This window comes from Stylophora pistillata, chromosome 4, assembly GCF_964205215.1.
Source record: "Stylophora pistillata chromosome 4, jaStyPist1.2, whole genome shotgun sequence".
NCBI lineage: Eukaryota > Metazoa > Cnidaria > Anthozoa > Scleractinia > Pocilloporidae > Stylophora > Stylophora pistillata.
This window is the reverse complement of record NC_142522.1, coordinates 42,540,056-42,557,946: the sequence shown is the minus strand read 5'-3', so window position 1 is coordinate 42,557,946 and position 17,891 is coordinate 42,540,056. Positions and strand designations below refer to the sequence as shown.

At 36.9% G+C, this 17,891-nt stretch overlaps 1 protein-coding gene across 3 annotated transcripts in view; it reads left to right on the top strand.

The window, feature by feature from the left end:
- LOC111334168 (uncharacterized) overlaps positions 1–15,662 on the top strand; it is a 33,634-nt gene extending 17,972 nt beyond the window's left edge. For all 3 annotated transcript variants that reach the window (XM_088757370.1, XM_088757368.1, XM_088757369.1), the window contains 15 exons: positions 1,542–1,613; positions 1,772–1,846; positions 2,480–2,551; positions 2,972–3,037; positions 3,516–3,587; positions 5,161–5,232; positions 5,823–5,894; positions 7,292–7,363; positions 8,004–8,075; positions 8,385–8,456; positions 8,958–9,014; positions 10,563–10,762; positions 11,774–11,893; positions 12,673–14,184; positions 14,992–15,662. In XM_088757370.1, coding sequence (XP_088613496.1) covers positions 1,542–1,613; positions 1,772–1,846; positions 2,480–2,551; positions 2,972–3,037; positions 3,516–3,587; positions 5,161–5,232; positions 5,823–5,894; positions 7,292–7,363; positions 8,004–8,075; positions 8,385–8,456; positions 8,958–9,014; positions 10,563–10,762; positions 11,774–11,893; positions 12,673–14,184; positions 14,992–15,161 — 2,776 coding nt within the window. In that variant the 3' untranslated portion in view covers positions 15,162–15,662. The remainder of the gene's footprint in view (positions 1–1,541; positions 1,614–1,771; positions 1,847–2,479; positions 2,552–2,971; positions 3,038–3,515; positions 3,588–5,160; positions 5,233–5,822; positions 5,895–7,291; positions 7,364–8,003; positions 8,076–8,384; positions 8,457–8,957; positions 9,015–10,562; positions 10,763–11,773; positions 11,894–12,672; positions 14,185–14,991) is intronic.
- The last annotated feature ends 2,229 nt before the right edge of the window (positions 15,663–17,891 follow it).

Genomic DNA, 17,891 nt, shown 5'->3' with positions numbered 1-17,891 from the left:
TCCAGCTCTAGCGATATATCATTAACCGCCTTTAGCCCAAGAGAAGCGATCCAAGCCCAAGATACCAAAGCTGCATGGCCTCTAAAACCATCTGACTTGACCGAAAATGCCGTGAACATTCCAGAGGTAGTGAAAAAGTTCTTATATACTCTTGACGGGTAGCACTAACTTTTCAGGTATGGAATCTTGTTCGCCAAGAACTCATCGCCTTATGCCATCGTTAGGACAAGACCTGATATTTGCTATAAGTGGTGAAAGTAAGCTGGTTTAATTTTTGGAAGTAACAGAATGTTTTTATCCTCTGATAAGGCTGATGCTTGAATCGTACGAAACTAGTATGAATGGTGTTCTGCGATGGGTACATAAAGGGCGGACTGCCTTAATGACTTAAGGGAGATCATTACAGCCTATAGCTAATCAGATTACATCTGATGTAATTGAGGACTCATGTAAACGCTCTTAATAACTGATAATATTCTATTTCGTAAAAACGACATACAAAGTATTCGGCGAATATCGCAATGGGGTTAAACAAGAAAAGTATTCTGTTTCCTTGGAAACCATTTCCGTGATAAGAAAATCAGTTAAATAGTTTTTTAAATGAGTAATCAATCACGTACCATAAAATGTCCAAGTATAGTTTGACTTCTGCTAAATGGTAAAAAGATACGAATTGTTCGATGTTTTTCCCTATTTCTAAATATAATAGCAGTTTTTGTCAAGCGATTTTTCACGGATAACACTTTATCTTGTAATATGTTATGATTTGAATTCTTATTAAATTGAAATACAGAATTTGGGGCATTATGAGTACATCAAAGTTACAAAGCAAACTTTATGATTTCGCTAAGCGTAAAAACAAGCACTCAAAGGCGAAAAATACCCTTTATACGGTATTCGTTACCATGGCAACGAAGTAAACACACGTCACTTGCTGGAAAGAAAGGTATAATAGATGTACATAACATATCCAAGAACCACTTCGTGCGGATATCATGGGACAAAAATATCAATTTTTTAATGTCGAGCATTATGCAAAAATACCCAGATTTTTTATCGTACTGGATACCCATCCCCTTTAAATTTCAGCTCATTTCACCATAAAAGTTATCTATTCAGCGTTGATATCGTGGATTTTCATAAACTTCAATAAATTTAGATTTAAAAAATCCACGATAGCACTGGACCCTCAAATTGGTACAAGAAACCCTATTTTAGGGGTTTGGTCCATGGACTATATACCTTAAAAGACACGACTCTTCTAATTCAAACTTTTTTCTTTAAGTTTTTTGGAGCAGAGCGTTGTAAGGACGGCAGGGCCTGAATACTTTTTCAAGACCGGCTCACGTCAACCCGTTCGGCCCTGCACTAGTCAGTTTTTACTTAATGTGGTTTTCCGTGGGGTTTTGCAGGCGGGGCTGGACGATGACAATTATTTGTTATCTACTCTAATTCGTGTGACATGAATTTACGCTTGCATACTTTTGTGGTGTCCCACAGATAAAATTCTTCTTGCTCATGCAAATTTTCTATTCTGTAAGATTTTTGGCCTCTTGTGGTCTTACAAACATTGAGGGAGGAACTTTCAAAGCCATGAAAAAGCTAAAAAAACTGTAAGTTTGACTCTTTACAGCAAAAACTGTACGCCTTACAGTTGTTTCTTTTATAGCTCAGCTTATGTTAAAAAAAATCAACATTTCTTAATCAAATCTACATTTCAGTGCAGGAAAGACTACTTTTGGCAATGCCAAAACTTGTTGTTATCTTGCAGTTTCCTGAATGTTAACTTCCTATCGCACCTATCAATAGCCACCCTTGAAGGACCATCTGATGGGCTTCAAACTCTGTAAGTCACTTAAGATCCTTTGATTTTATTGAGAATAATTAAAAAGCCTTCAAACTTGCCAATTACTTGTGATTTTATTTGCCTTCTGTAACGCCATTTTATGGTCAAATGAATTGGTCTATTCATCATCATTTTTCTCCAAAACTCCTGCTTCTTCAGCTGGTTTAATTGTAGACAGGTTTCGTTACAGCCCTTGATCTACGTTGCTTTTCATCTTCGTATACTTTCACAGCGCGGCCGGAACGTGATTTTGGTATCTGCCACTGCATACATAATATGGGACTCGCTTACCACGAATGCGCGCTCCAGTATTCCTCGCCTCCATGAACACCATTAAGTCAAAATCTATATCTATTTTAATGTATTTATCAATATCCACAGTTGTAACTGTTTTGTACGGATTCGTAATCGAGTATAGGACTAAAATTTTCCGGTTGCTCCATCAAATTATCTTGCGTTGTAGTCGGACTAGCAAAATCCTCAGTATAGTCCATCAACGCAACGTTTCACAAAATAAGCCTCTTCTAAGAACCTGCAGTCTTTGTATATATTTTTGATGAGCTAGTTTCTTACGCGCTTTGTAAAATTCCCTTGATAGATATCGTTTACACAAGTTTCACTTATTTAACACAGGCGCCTAGATGGAAATCAAATTAGAACAATAGAGGATGGAACATTCAAGCGCTTCACGAGCCTTCTTGAATTGTAAGTAAGAAATGACATGTTCATTGAAATAACAATGCTTACGTATGCATAGTGAATTAGAACAAGAGCCATGGCTAAATGTCTTGAACCATATGACTAGCTAATTCTTAGGTGCCGCATGGCTAAGACAAGTGGCGCCGCACTCAATTTGAATGACTCGCGTTGAGATAAGTCTCAACCCCAATTTTATTTTAAATCTTCTATTGGTTGCTTTGTTGTAGATGTGTTTGCCTATTTCATCATCCATTGCTTTGAAGTTACTTAAAAGGAAATTTAACTGCTAAACCAAATATTTCACGATATCATTGTTTCGAATATCCAATGAAGACACTTTTATTTTATCTTCTTCTTGTATTGTGGAAAATTGATTGATATTATATTCCAGCTTTCACTAGTATGTTATTTGGATTTACGTTTTAGCCACTTAGATGACAATCAGCTGAGAACTGTGCCCGATCTACCTCGACTTAAATTGCCTGGATTTGTGTAAGTTGGGATTGTTCTCGGGTTTAGTGCTGCACTAAACACCGGAGTGTCATCTGCATTTGACTCTTTCATTCAAATCCAAACCTGCAGCCTTTTTCAGTTCCAAGGAAAGTCTCCACACCTCACGAGAAAAGGGAAGAGGGTGAATTTGAGGGTGAGATAGAGTTGACCAACCAGAATTAAAAATCCGATATTCCTTCAAAGTTTACAAAAGGCACTGTGTGCTAAACCAATTTGACGTGACTCTTTACGTTATTAGCTAGAGAAAAAAAGCACAAATATAAATGATACGATGAGAGGAATCTGAAGCATGTCACACGCATGGAGTTCTTTAATATGGGAGCCTCATGATCGCAAGGTTGGACAGCTAAATTAAAACCGTTGGTTTAACTGAATGCATATTAAGGTAAGGAGTGTACAGATATTACTTAAGCAAACATTCAATCTCGCTGTGAAAAATACTTTTATTGTGTTTCAGGTTGCTCTCCAAGAATCACATCGAAAAGCTTCATAAGGACGACCTCCAATGCTCACCAATGGTGCTTGCTCTGTAAGCTCAACAAAGCTCCCTTTCTTAAAATATAGACAAAAAGAATCAATCTCAATTGAGTGTTGGGGGTTTTTAATCCAAGAATTGCTGAGGTTTTGGCCCTCAAAACTCGAATCATATTTGCACTTGAGGATAAAATAAACCCTCAAGGGCCGATCTTATAATTTTAACGAAAGTTTTCAAGAAAAGCTTTCGTAAAAAAAATATTGAAATGCATGCGAGTTATATATAAAAAACGCATCTTCGAACGGAATTCTTTGGCCTGCCAAAATGTGAATCACCAGTTATAACATGTCAGCATATATGACTCTCGATGGGTTTGTTGTAGTTAAACATCCTAGTCCTTGAATTTCATTCGCGTAATCTTGCCCTGATCTCGGTTTCAACATGGAAATCTTTGCTAACTCTCTGCTTTTAACAATAGGATGTGAATGGAGAAAAATAAAAGGCAGAAAATTCCATTGGGGAAAAAGAAAAAAAGAAAACATAAATATATACATACATAGATACTAACTTTATTCAAGATGTAAAAAAGCTTATTACAGGAACAAATCTTGAAAAGGGAGTTAAGAGGCTAGCACAATTAATTACTAATAATTAATTAATAATTAAGAATAAGTTAAAGAACTATTGAAAAACATCTTGAAAAGGGAGATAAGACTTTAGTCCTATATTGAAACTACCAAACAGAAATAGAAAATGCTAAATAAAAACATAAAATACAATTCCATCCTTCAAAAATCTAGGCGTTAATCAAAAGATGGTTCTAGTTTAAAATTTATTAAGTTGATGATGATAAAGCTTGTTTTTAAAATTATGAAAGCTTTCAGCCTGTATTATATCTCTTGGAAGAACGTTCCAAGAAGAAATTTGACGCGGAATGGCGAAAGAATCTCACTGAAACGAATCAAGACTCGTGGTTTAGGCCATCTTCCAATACACCTATTGTGAGAGCATTTTCCAAGATAATCTCATGAGTGCATCAAATCTCCCTAATGTTTTACTCATATGACTAAGGAATTATAGTTCTAATCTATTCTGAAACTGGTGTAAGTAAATTTCTGAGAGATTTACAATGAAATCTTCTGCAATTATCTATTCGATACATCAGTCGACCCTCAGCGATAGGCGGTCGACCATTGGTCAATAGTCGCTCGATAGTCAGTCGATAGTCGGTCGATAGTTATTCGATAGTCGTTCAATAGTGGGTCGATAGGCGGTCGATAGTCGGTCGAAAGTCGGTCGATAGTCGGTCGAAATATCGATGCCTGAAATATCGGTCGAGAGTTCTTACAGTACATGTGATAAGTGTTTGTCTTTGCTCTTACTTACCTATTACTTACCTGAATTTTTTTTTCTATCCTTGAAATAGGTACTCTTAATACCTAAATCACAGACAACTTAAAGCCGATGTTGTATTCAAGTGGAAATGCTTTGATAAAGTCGTCGGCATCGTTACAACTTATATTCTTAATATTACGATAGATATCATTATCCCTTTTAGTAGTAATATTATCATTGTCATCATTATTCACTTTCGAAAGAGAAAAAAGCTTTGAAATGTTCGCTTCAGGTCTTTTTCCTTCAACAAACTACAACACATAGCAGATGGGGTTTTCACTGGATGCAAGAACTTATTAGTCTTGTAAGTTAAAACAGTTATTTATTCTTACTGTAATACAATGACTCTAGGAAATGAAGTACCGTACGCCTATCCAAGATCTCTAGTCTAATCTGATTAAGAGGTAACCTTTAATTATAAGGAATTGCTTTGGTAAGATGGATTAAGCAGGGTTCTTTAAAAATAATGCACCATTGTGCAGGTGGTCGATGAGTTAGTAGTTACTGAATAAAACTACAGTCAAACCTCCCGTAAACGACCTCCCGAAATGTTACGTCTAAGTAGTCGCTTTAGGGAATTTGTCGTTTACTAGAGGTCAGACCACAGGGGTCTATATTTCACCAGTGATTGTTTCATGAAGCGAACATAGGAGAATGTATTCTTATAGAACAACGTATACAGTGGAAAGGTAGAATAAGTCTATGGCTAAAGCTTGGAAGAATTCAAAGACACACATGTAGAGATCCAATGAGATCTAATCGTCGTTGTTCAATGAGAATCGCAACTCAACGATATTTTTGACGCTTAGTAGTGGGAATAGGCACGTGCTCAGATGAATTTGTAAGGAATTAATGTTTCTTCCCTTTTTCTTTTTCTTCTTGCTTTTCTGAAAGGCTTTTAAATTTTAACAACATCACAGACATCACCTCTAGCACATTTACTGGACTGTCAAATCTACAAGTCCTGTAAGTTTTAAAATTTTCATAAAAATAATACTTACGCACGGAGTTGTTTATGGTCTTAAATCTTATATTTTATCTTTCATTACCGTCCATGGGTGATATTTTTATTGCATATATATATATATATACATATACATATATTTTGTATGCGAGGGAATCCCTGATCCTGTACACCCCAAGTAATCATACTTAAAAATAGAATAAATGATTGAAAATAAAATTTGCCCTGAGCGGGATTTGAACCCACGTCCCTCCTGCTACTAGTCACTACCACTACACTATCAGGACAACCATGCTGGCAACACGTCAATGAAAGATGTGATTTACGTGATCAGGGACGTGGTCTCCCGGGAAATTTAACTTTTCAAGGTGACCGGTAGGGGAAGCCTATAATCCCATATGAAACCCAACTAAGCCCAACTTAAATACAATGACTTAAAAATTTTGAAGTCATTATATTACAACTGATGGTCTCGGACCGAAACGTTTTTTATTAAACTTTTTAGACTTTTTATTGAGTATATGTCTTCCTTCGCTCGAAGTTGTCCGTCTTCGTGTGCCACACTACTTCTCCTATATATATATATATATATATATATATATATATATATATATATTCTACGAAAATCAAGTCACACTTTATATATATATATATATATATATATATATATATATATATATAAAGTGTGACTTGATTTTCGTAGAACAGTGCTCAATACATAGAAGTAGAGCGAAGTATATATTGTGGGAGGAAAAAGACAAGTAAACTACAAGTAAACAAGTAAACTTGTAGTTTACTTGTCTTTTTCCTCCCACAATATATATATATATATATATATATATATATATATCTATAAAATCTAAATGTAAATGATATATATATATATATATATATATCACCTTCTCAGCATGCCTGAGACTGTTTAAGAACTTACTGAATTAAATCTATAAAATCTAGTATATATATATATATATATATATATATATATATATATCATTTACATTTAGATTTTATAGATTTAATTCAGTAAGTTCTTAAACAGTCTCAGGCATGCTGAGAAGGTGATTTCTTGTGCTCTCTTAAAATGTGTCTAATAAAGGAAGTTTTGGAAGGGTTCGTGAGAGCTCGAACATTGCACTAGGTTCATGGTACAAATATCTTGTACATGTATCGCACAAAGGTATATGTTAATCATAGGAAAAAAGTTCTGAGCTATATAGCAAATATATACAGCTTATTTCACAACTAGTGAGATCTGAACCTCTTCAGCTAGTGGCACAAATAATCTTGGAAAGTAAAAGGATAATTCACTTCGTAAACTTGATACTGCCATACTACAAGCTGGTTAAAACTTATGAGCCTAAGAGCAGCCATGTATTTCTTCTTTTATCCATAACAGAGGATTGATGGGCAACAACCTGAGAGTAATCCCTGATAATGCGTTTGCTAATGCTACTACTTTAAGAATCTTGTGAGTAGCCTAGAATTAGGAAGGGTATTTTATTATTTGTGGTCCATGGCCGTGGGAAATGAGCTCCTCTTTTATGTACTGAGGCTATACCCGACGAACTCTACCATTATAGGAAAGTTCCGTTCCTTTGATTTGAAAGGATACGATAATTTGATATGCTTTTTCTTCTCAAACTTTTATGTTTATATCCTTGTTATGTAACAGTTTTTAACGGTTACTTTCTCCTTAAATCTCATTCCAAGAGTAATTCGAATTTTACTTTCGTCAAAAGGATCCTTATAATCGTTAGATATATTCTTTTACCCCATCTTATGAGGGAGTTTTTAAAATTGTGCGAAGGAAGCAATTTTTTCAAGGGGCAATCAATCACAGGAAAGTACTTAGTGTACAAAATCCACGTTAATTAATGTAAATAGTTATCTTCCCATTCATGTTTAAAAGTGACATAATAACGATGGACAAGGACTGTCAGCTTAGTAAATGTTGCCTTCTTTAACTGATGAAAAACATTTTCCAATTGATAAGAATCTTCCAGTTTGATAGATTATTTAAAAACTGCTGAGATATGTACAGAAAAAGTGAACACGAAACTAAATAGAGTGTTAGTGATTCAACCTGTTGTATGTTTTACCATTCCCAGGTTTCTTCACAGCAACAAGATCAAGCAAATAAATGGTAACCCCTTTTATGGATTATCTCACCTTCAAACATTGTAAGTTGTTAAATCGACGTTCTACTATTTTAAAAATATCTGTTCCATTGCACCGGTATTACCTATCCCAAATCAAACCCCCTTAGCTGAATCTAATAAAACTTGCAATGCAGACAGGATAGGATTCCGTCGACCGACAAATCAGTTAATTAATTATTGATATAGAAATCTAGCCCTCAGTTGGTTAGCTATTATAATACATTATAATCGCGAAATTAAAAACAAACTCTTCATTATCTTGCTCTTTTTCTCTTATATAGGAACTTCTTGGTGTAATTGATATATGTTAAACTCTTCTTTCTGTTTCAGGACGATTTTTGACAACCCATTGACAATGCTGCCACTTGAAATGTTTGCCGATATGACATCGGACATGAAAATGTGAAAAATAAAAATTTATACTCTTACGATAGATTTGTTACAATGATTTGTGTGTGTGTGTGTGTGTGTGTGTGTGTGTGTGTGTGTGTGTGTGTGGTGTGTGTGTGTGTGTCTCTCTCTCTCTCTCTCTCTCTCTCTCTCTGTGGCACTGACTTTTCAGTTGTTCATTCTATGAATTTCTCTTTTAATTTTTCAAGAATTAAAATATTTTATGGCTTTCCCAATATGCTTCTTTGGGAAGGCTTTCAGTTTCCCAAGTCTTATTTCATTTCAGATGAATATTATAGACAGGTATTGAAGCTTGTGTTAGGGCTTTGTAAAGCGTAAGTCCCGCAACGTGGTGAAAAAAACATTGAACTAGTGTTATGGTGGTCATAGACTCGACTTTAACCACAACCACTCTTTCCTCTGAAAATACCTAGGTCAGTGACTGAATAAAACTTATCTTTCTCAAAATTTTATCTAACCTAACTTTGAAAACAATGAACATTTCGTTTCCAGCGCAGTTTCTTGCAAAATTCTCGAGGGATTTATTCCAGGAAACTACACTGCTCGTATGTAAGTAACTGATATGCTTTAGTTATACTAAAAATGGTCTGGTCTGATTAAAGAAATGAAATGGTGACGGTCTTCTATACCATTTCCCTAGTTATGTTTGTAGCTAATGTAACGCACGCTCTGATTATCTCGAGTCCTGAAAGGTAGGGCAATCTAAGACATTGCGCTTATTTAGTCTCTACGAGGGATTTTATGGACAACACAACAGTTAAAAGACAAAACAAATATCAAATATTCTTTAAGGGGGATCTCAATGGGCAGGGGGATGTCAAGTTGATGCTGATTAACCGATTCAGCCCTTTGGACGGTTGACGATTAAATTATAGCTCATTTGACGGTTGACGGTAAATTTTTTTGGAATGTGCTTCGCAAAAGGAACTAAACACGCGAATTTGGAAATAATTTTTCATAACGACGTATTTGTAAAAAACTTTTGATTCATAACTCTTTTTATTAATGAATGACTAACGTTTTAGGACACCGGATAAATTTCCACACCGGCAGTCGGTTACGTCTCTGGCCAGTTTTACTCGCGACTAGAAGTTAGAAGATTTAAATAAATATATTATTGTGGTATATCAGAAGAGAACTTGACCTCAATTAAGACAATCGTTATTTATTAATTGAGGATATCTGAGACATTTGACGGCTAACATTGACTTGTTTATTTGACGGCTGGCGGGAAAAATATTGCGTTTTTGACGGTTGACGGTTAATAGCAGGTCTCCGCTTCGCGCGCGCGGGGCAGAGCCCCATACCCATGGAATACGGCCAACCTCATTTGGTTTCGTTTTCACGTGACTTACCGAGCGTACGTATGTATGAACGCGCCTTCAGATTGCACGGGTAGGGTAGGGGAGACTATCAAAACGAAGGGAGGGGTGTCTCAGACGAGTCTCGGAAAATGCACATCTTTTACGTTATTACGAAATTGGGAGCTCCGCTTTTAGGCTTGGCTAAATCTATATATTATTTTGGCCATTCGACGGTTGACAGTTATTCCCACTGGGACCCTCTTTGACGTGCAGGCGGTTCGAGTTCTATTATTTTTTTATGTATATTTTGTATAAATAAGGAAATTTATGCTCTTGGAGTTTCTAAGTCTGTGTAAAGGGTAAACTTCTTGAAAAAGGCTCATTATTGATGTGTTTCTCGTTGGTCTATTCGGTTCCCTTAAGGCTTGCGACCGACTTTCATTACATTAAGATTATTAATGATCCAAAACTGTTACATATATATAAATTCTTTATACAAGGGAAACCCTGACCATGTACACCCCAAGTAATCATACTTAAATAGAATAGATGTTTCAAAAGAATATTTTCCCTGAGTGGGATCTGAACCCACATCCCCCTGTTATTAGTCAGGTGTGATGACCACTACACTATCAGGACAACCATGCTGGCAACACGGCAATCAAAGATGTGATTTACGTGATCGGAGACGTGGTCTCCCGGTAAACTTAATTCTCAAGGTGACAGGGTAGGGGAAGCCAATAACCCCATATGAAACCCAGCTATATATATATATATATTTTTTTTTTTTCAGCATTTGTGCTCCTTCTGAATCGTTCTTTATAATTCTGACCGACGAAGGCGCAGCGAATGGCCAATTTTTAAAGTCTCTTGAACATTCGAGCTTCACATGTGAGGATTGTCATCCTAATAAAGGGTGGTTCAAATGTAAGAACTGCTCCTTTTGCGCGGCTGGTACCTATAGCAATGGCATGTGCAAAACATGTCCCGCAGGTAATGCCTTTTTATCTTAGTTATTCATTTATTTATTGTTATTTTTCTTTAATTTCTTCTGTAGATAAAAAAATTAGTGGAATTAATGGAAAATGGTGAAGCAGCGTAACGCAATAACTATTTTTTTATAATACGACGTAGACGTTCTAGGGGGCAATCAACGATTCTATGCACAAACCGGTCTAACAAGTTTCTCTATAACCTGCCTAGTGAGAGCAAGTACTATTGGTGGTTTGCATTCAATTAGCTCAATGAATAGATCGCTGGACTGTTGTGCGGGAGGTCTAGGGTTCGAGCCCCGGCCGGACCAACACTCAAGGTCTTAAAACAAGTGAGAAGAATATGCTGCCCATCTATATCAAGATATGGTTGGATACTTTTGTCTTCTCGGATAGGGACGAATAATTTGAGGTCCCGTCTCCTACAGGATTAGGGGTAGGAGACGTTAATTTCACACGCACGAGATTACTATGTGATGCATGTCCTCCCCTGGGGTGGTTACTGGGTGGGAATTGGCCCCGAAAAGCCCCCGTGGGGAGTGGTCAATTAACATAACATATGTATGTTTGCAACCAATCTCTAGAGACACAGGTAACAACGGTGAAAGGAACCAATGCTGGTGGACGAACAAAAGAAGCTAATGAGATATCTATTGTTTACGTCCACCAACATGGTGGCGATGACGTAACGTGCAAACCACTTATTACTGGAAATTTTCATTCCCCGATTCATGAATTTGAAATTGAATTAATTTGACTTAAGTTGAATTTTTTCATTCCTAAACAGGAGATAAAGTACGCGACATTTCCTGCTTCAAAAGTTGCTTTGCGTAATTTTGGAAGTTCCACGAGGCGTTAGATGTTGCGTTTGACCCCTAATGGTTTTAGATGTAACCAGTAGACCTTCAGTATATACATTTCATCAATTAACTACCAGTCTAAATCTAGTTTAGGAAGGTATTCAAATCCAAAAGGACATTCTCATTATAAATTTTCTTTTATTTAACTTCAGGTGGCTTTTATCAAGATGAAATGGGTCAAGTAAGTTGTAAGAATTGTAGCACGGGTACATATGTTCCAGAATCGCGTCATCCAGGAAAATCTCCCACTGATTGTCTCGCATGTCCATATGGTGAGGATCATACCAAGGTTTACAAATGGGCAATCAGTAATATTGCGAATGCTTTTGAAACACACGTCGTTACAAAACTTTAAGTAGATAGTGCATTTCTGTACTTCCAATTCAACAAATCAAAGGCATTGGTTTCTTTAGAGCTCTTGATACACAAACTTCATTGGGATTCCGTTCAAGACATTAATACATTAATTCCTGCGAATAGTGCATAACAACAGGCAATGCGCACCAAAACGGAATTGCGTTTCCCGTGATGTAGAAAATCAACTTTAACAGGTGTCCCACTAAGTGCCGGCCACTGACTGATGACCCATCAATTTAGCTCACAATATAAGCCCTGAGTCACACATCCAGGTCACAAGAATAAAGGAAATAATCACCAAATAAAGAAATTATTATTAGGCAAATTCTCCTGGTCAACACCTTAGGAAACGTATAGAGAATAGTATGGAGAAAACGCATATTGATTTTAGGGTGTACACTTCATTTATGAGAGTCACTTTTCGCGCTGTAAATTAACTTTTCTTCCTTTCCATTGTTTTAATTAATTTTTTTTTCGAGCGTCTTTTAATTGCTTCGACAACGTGTAAATACCTAGAGCTTTTCGAAAAAAAAAGGTGAAACCTAGTGCTAAATGCTTTGGCTGCTTGAATTAGTTATACTCAAATTGTGGACCGTCTATGTGATGCAGCGGATCGTCTTCTTCTGGCTATACTACCGAGAACCCTAATACTGGGTAATTTGATTCATGGATGCATTTTTCTTCTTCCCAACAGGAACCCAAACTAATCAGACGGCTGGTTACCGTGCTTGTAGATGTCTTCATAATTTCTACCGCTTGGATCGTTTCGGCCCTTGTATGCTATGCCCAGATCATGGAGTGAACTGTAGAAACGACACAGCGATATTGGCTACGGGCTACTTTTGGAAGTGGAACAACACGGATATAATGGCAAAATACTGGGATTTTGTGACCAACACTCGCATCGCTACAGCTGAATATGACAAGAACCTCAATATATTTGAAGGACTGTTGCCAAAGCCCCTCAAGTGTCCCTATCCAGACTCGTGCAAAGGCGGAATCAACTCATCTTGTAACGCAGGATATCAAGGTACTCTTTGTGCAACGTGCTCTAACAGCCACTATTTCCGATTTAACAGCTGCTTGCAATGTCCCAATATGTTAGTCACAATCATCTCATGTACGATAATAGCTGTCGTCTTCGTCCTTCTTTTTGCCTCGGTTCATTGGGGAGACTCAAAACGTGCCCAACACGATCGTACCGTTGCGGATGTTATCATGTCTTGTGCCAAGATCGTGATTGGATTTTATCAGGTCCTTGCCGGTATTTATTCGTCATTGACACGGGTCCAGTGGCCCGTTGCACTTGTCTCCATGGAAAAAGTATTGAAGTTCTTTGAAGGAAACATATTGCAGTTTGCACCATTAAGCTGCATACATCCCCGACTTCGATTGGACCCATTCAGCCAATTTATTGTAGCCATTGTCATTAACGTTACGTTTGTTTGTTTGATTCTGCTGTATCTATTCTTAAAGAAACTTCATATCAAAAGTATGGATGTCTTGATGAGCCAAAAGCTGCAGAAAATCTCAGCCATAAAGAAGTCATGTTATCGGAACATCTTCCTATTTCTTCTGTTGTCTTACCCCATGACAAGTAAGAAAATCATAAACATCCTACCCCTGCCTGGAGTCTGTGTGAACTTGTGCTTTACCTATAACGGAAACGATTGTATATCTCTCCTAAAAGCTGATTATTCCATCCGGTGCTTAACCACTCGACATAACGTGTTTTGGCATATTGCAGCAGCATTTGCATTATACCCTGTCATTTTTCCTCTCTTGCTTCTGTTTCCCATTTATAAATACCGCAAGTGTGGCACTGAGAAAGAAATTGGATTTGGTTTTAAAGTGTTCTTTGAAAATTATAAAGAAAAATATTGGTACTGGGAGATAGTTGAGATGTACCGCAAACTGACCCTCATCTCAGTCGTCCTGTTATTTGGTTCTGAAAGCCATTCTCAAATTGGCTTTGCCGTAATTGCAGCAAGTGCATCAGGAATTGCTTACACCATTGTCCGACCAATAAAAGGCAAATTTGAAGATGGACTTCAAACCTTTGTGCTTTGGATAATATTCTTCAATGTTTGCCTCGGTGCAGTTTATTCCCAGCCCACCATCAAGCAGAGTCAAGGAGTAAACGATTCCATTTTTGTGAATGCCGTGTTCGTGGTTCTTAACAGCGCCGTGTTGTTCATAGTCCTAGGTAAGATTTTATTTCCTAACAGCCCTTAACTTTTTATTACTTTGCTCCGTAATTATGATTTTATTTTCAATGAGTAATCGGGTTTTAACGTAGCCATTATAGGCCTAATGTGTGCTCGAGTGTTTTTTCGGTTTTTTATTGTTTGTTTTTGTTTTCTTTGTTTTTTTGTTTGTTTGTTTGTTTTTTTATTTACTTTAGATTAGACTTCTATATTTATACAGGATAGCTCCTTCAGTGTAGTAAACACTGGTATCAACGGGGGTCTTGTTAACCACCCATCCCACCCCAGGGGAGGACATCCATCACACAGTAATCTCGTGCGTGGGAAATTAACGTCTCCTGCCCCTAACTCTGCAGGAGACGGGACCTCCATTTATTCGTCCCTATCCGCGAAGACTAGAATATCTAACCATTTCTTGATGTAATAGAAAGGGAGCATATTCTTCTCAATTATTTTAAGACCCTGATTGTTGGTCCAGCCGGGGCTCGAACCCTCGACCTCCCGCACAACAGTCCAGAACTTTATCCATTGAGCTAACCGAGAGGTTAGAATACTATTATTAGTATTCTCAATTTTTTTTTTTATTCTTAACTTTTTTTTTAATAAGACATATATGTTCGCTAGCATAGCAGCTTTCAATTTCAGCCCAGTCATCTTCAACAGCTCTTTAATTTTTCCTTGTTTTACTTTCTAATTGATACTTGGTGCATTCGGGAAGCCAAAAAAGATAGAAACTATGGAATACTGACCAGGAGATTATCCATCATTATTGTAATAATTTTTGCGGTATATTTCTGCTTTAACAGTGAAAGGCCTCGTCCATCTGAAGTATGCATGGAGGAATATTTCCATCTGCCCAGTGCGATGTTTGTGCGTGGTATGTCATAGATTCCTTGGAGGTCAAGAGAGCAGACGGAAAAACTTAATGCTCACCCAACCGCTGGCAGAGGAACGATTCTTAGTTATCAGTGACTAAACGCTCCAGTTGTTACTGCCATATCGTAACATTTTGTAATGATAAACGTATTCAATGATTACTTGCTTTTAGTTTTTAATCCTCCAGGGATAGCTTAGTTTTACCTATGAAAAACACTTGATAGAGTGTTATCGCGCGCTTCAGAATGAATCTTGAGACGCATTACCTTCCTTTCCTCCACTGAATAGGAAACTCGTTTGTCACCGTATATTCTACGGAAGAACAGGTCTAAAAACTACTGACTGAGGAACTTTAGGCTATCGGGATGACGCTTTTGTTTAAAGAGATTCGAGGAACTATTTCTCTAGTACAAAAAAAAATGCTGATGTTATTCTTTTTACAAAGAGATATAACACTTTCCGTAACTTGCGAGGTATACAGCGACTATGTATAATTTTTTATCGGTTTAGATTCCATCGAAAATTGTTTAAAATAATTTTTGTTGTCTTGACAATTGAGCAAGACTATCTGAGTCAAAATTAAAAGTTAAATTTTATTTAAGTACTCATCGCGTTTTGGTTAATTAAAAATATCCTTTGACTAAGTTACGTGGGGTTTGAAAACGAATATTTTTTCTCATAATCAAGGTTTTTTTGGTTTGCTCAGTACGATGTAGCATTTTTGCGGTTCCAATTTGTGAATCACTCAGAGGGAAAAAATCTGCTTAGTAGCATGAAGAAATATCTTAAAATTTGCAATGCGCTTGAATCAACTCTGATTAACCTTTTAACCACTAGCGCACGAGCGCAAATTAACAAATATAGAAGCATTGACTGTGCTCTGTTCTGTTGTAAAGCACGCAGGAACTGGCTAAAGCACAAATTGAGTAAACACTAGTTGTACATATGAGCTCCTTTTGGATGAACAGCTTTGCATTAATCATAGGAGGCAATCTGTTCTGTCCTTGATGCCCTACGGCCTTATCATTCCTCTATCTTTCGACGGTGTGCAATCTGGAGCACGGGGCTTAACTAAAAGGGAGGCAGGAATTCTCGATATTCATAACAAGAAAATCCCCTGACTTTCAAGTAGAAAATATCTATCTTTCACTTAGAGGCAGTAATGAAAACTTGAGAAAACCGCTGCGTTATCACTGGCCGACGCTAACCTCACATATGTGCAGAGAAGGCAATAAGAACTGAGTCAATGTATTGTATTACGGCTAGACAAGAGTCGATACAATCCTTCCCTAGGAGAGACTATATCATAAGGTTGAAATTTAAAAAAGATTTCTGGCTAAAATGATTAAAAAAGTACGAGCTTTCGACTGCCCAAACCGCAGTCTTCAACGGGAAAAATGAGTGATAAGAAAGCGATGAGAAAATTTAAATAAAGACATGAACTGCGAGATAATGAGAATGTAAATGATTATGAATATTTGTTAAAAAATAAAATCTTTTCTATGGTTTTCGGTTCGAAATCAGCACTTCCTCTAACGAAAGGCTAACGGTTGAAACTTCAGCTTTAGAAGGTCTTAACGGTTGCAATTTCACATTATCAATGTAGTTGAAAAAAGCGAACTATGCTATAACACCCCCCATCGATGCAGCACCACAGCATCTTTAGAAACATAGCTGAAACCATTTATTTATGGTTAAATTACAAGCTACGTACTAAGTAGGCACTATCATATAAATGACCCGTCAGGCCCCGCTTGCGCTATCCCATTGAAAACCAGAGTGAAAGCTGATGTAAGGCCGGACGGGTTGACGTGAGCCTGTCCAGGAGGAGCCGTCTGGTCCTCTGCACTTTTACGGCGAAATTACACAATCTTTTTTTTGTGGTTTTCCCGCGCGAGCAAGTCTATCCCTTCCTACATGATTAAAACAAACCTTTCGAATGTTTCACATTTCGAATATGAAGGCAGAGTCGGAGGGTTTTTTACTGTGTTTCGATAAAATTCCCCTGTCCCCACACCTGTAACCCGATTAGCTTTGACACAATCTATGATCCACTTTCATTGGCTATTTACTGGCGGTCAATTTTATATTGTTGTTACGATTCTTCTAGACAGAGCACTTAGCTTGAATTTTAAAATAGTTTGGAGTTACTTAAATAATCATTGACAAATCTATTGATGCATTTTTTTATCCTTGCAAACTAGGGAGAGTTTTTTTTTTTTTCTCATTGCGTTTCCACAATAAAGACCAAGCTTTGTTCTTTTACCTCGAGGCAGAAGTATGGTAAAAAACCGAAGGAGTCATTCAAGTACTGGAGTAAATGCGGATTGGCAGATACTACTCAGTGTTGTTACTTTTTTTTTTCCATTTTTCATCTTGAAAAGTACACCTGGCACTATCGATAAAACTTGCTCATACACACCTATAAAATCATAGCAAATAAATTTCAAAGAAAATACATGTATCCCAACACAGGTATCCTTGATAATTTTTGGAAGGTGTTTTACATACAACCAGTCTTTTAAAAGCTTCCCTCGACAACTGCTTAAGAATCTGAAAATTGAGTAGGTTGAACTTTTGATTTCTGTATCAATCTGATGGAATTATCAATAAAGCCTTTGATAGCACCATAAATTTCATCCATGTCACTGTTTTGTCCCTACCGTTCCCAACAATACAAACTATCATTACCAAAGATTTAAACTTCATGATGTTTTACTGTGCTTCTACAATTGGCATGATCACATTCAAAGACTCTATGAGTCACTCATGTTACCAAGTACTTTATGCTAAACAGTGCGTCATCCTGTATATTCCTATCTTAGCAAAA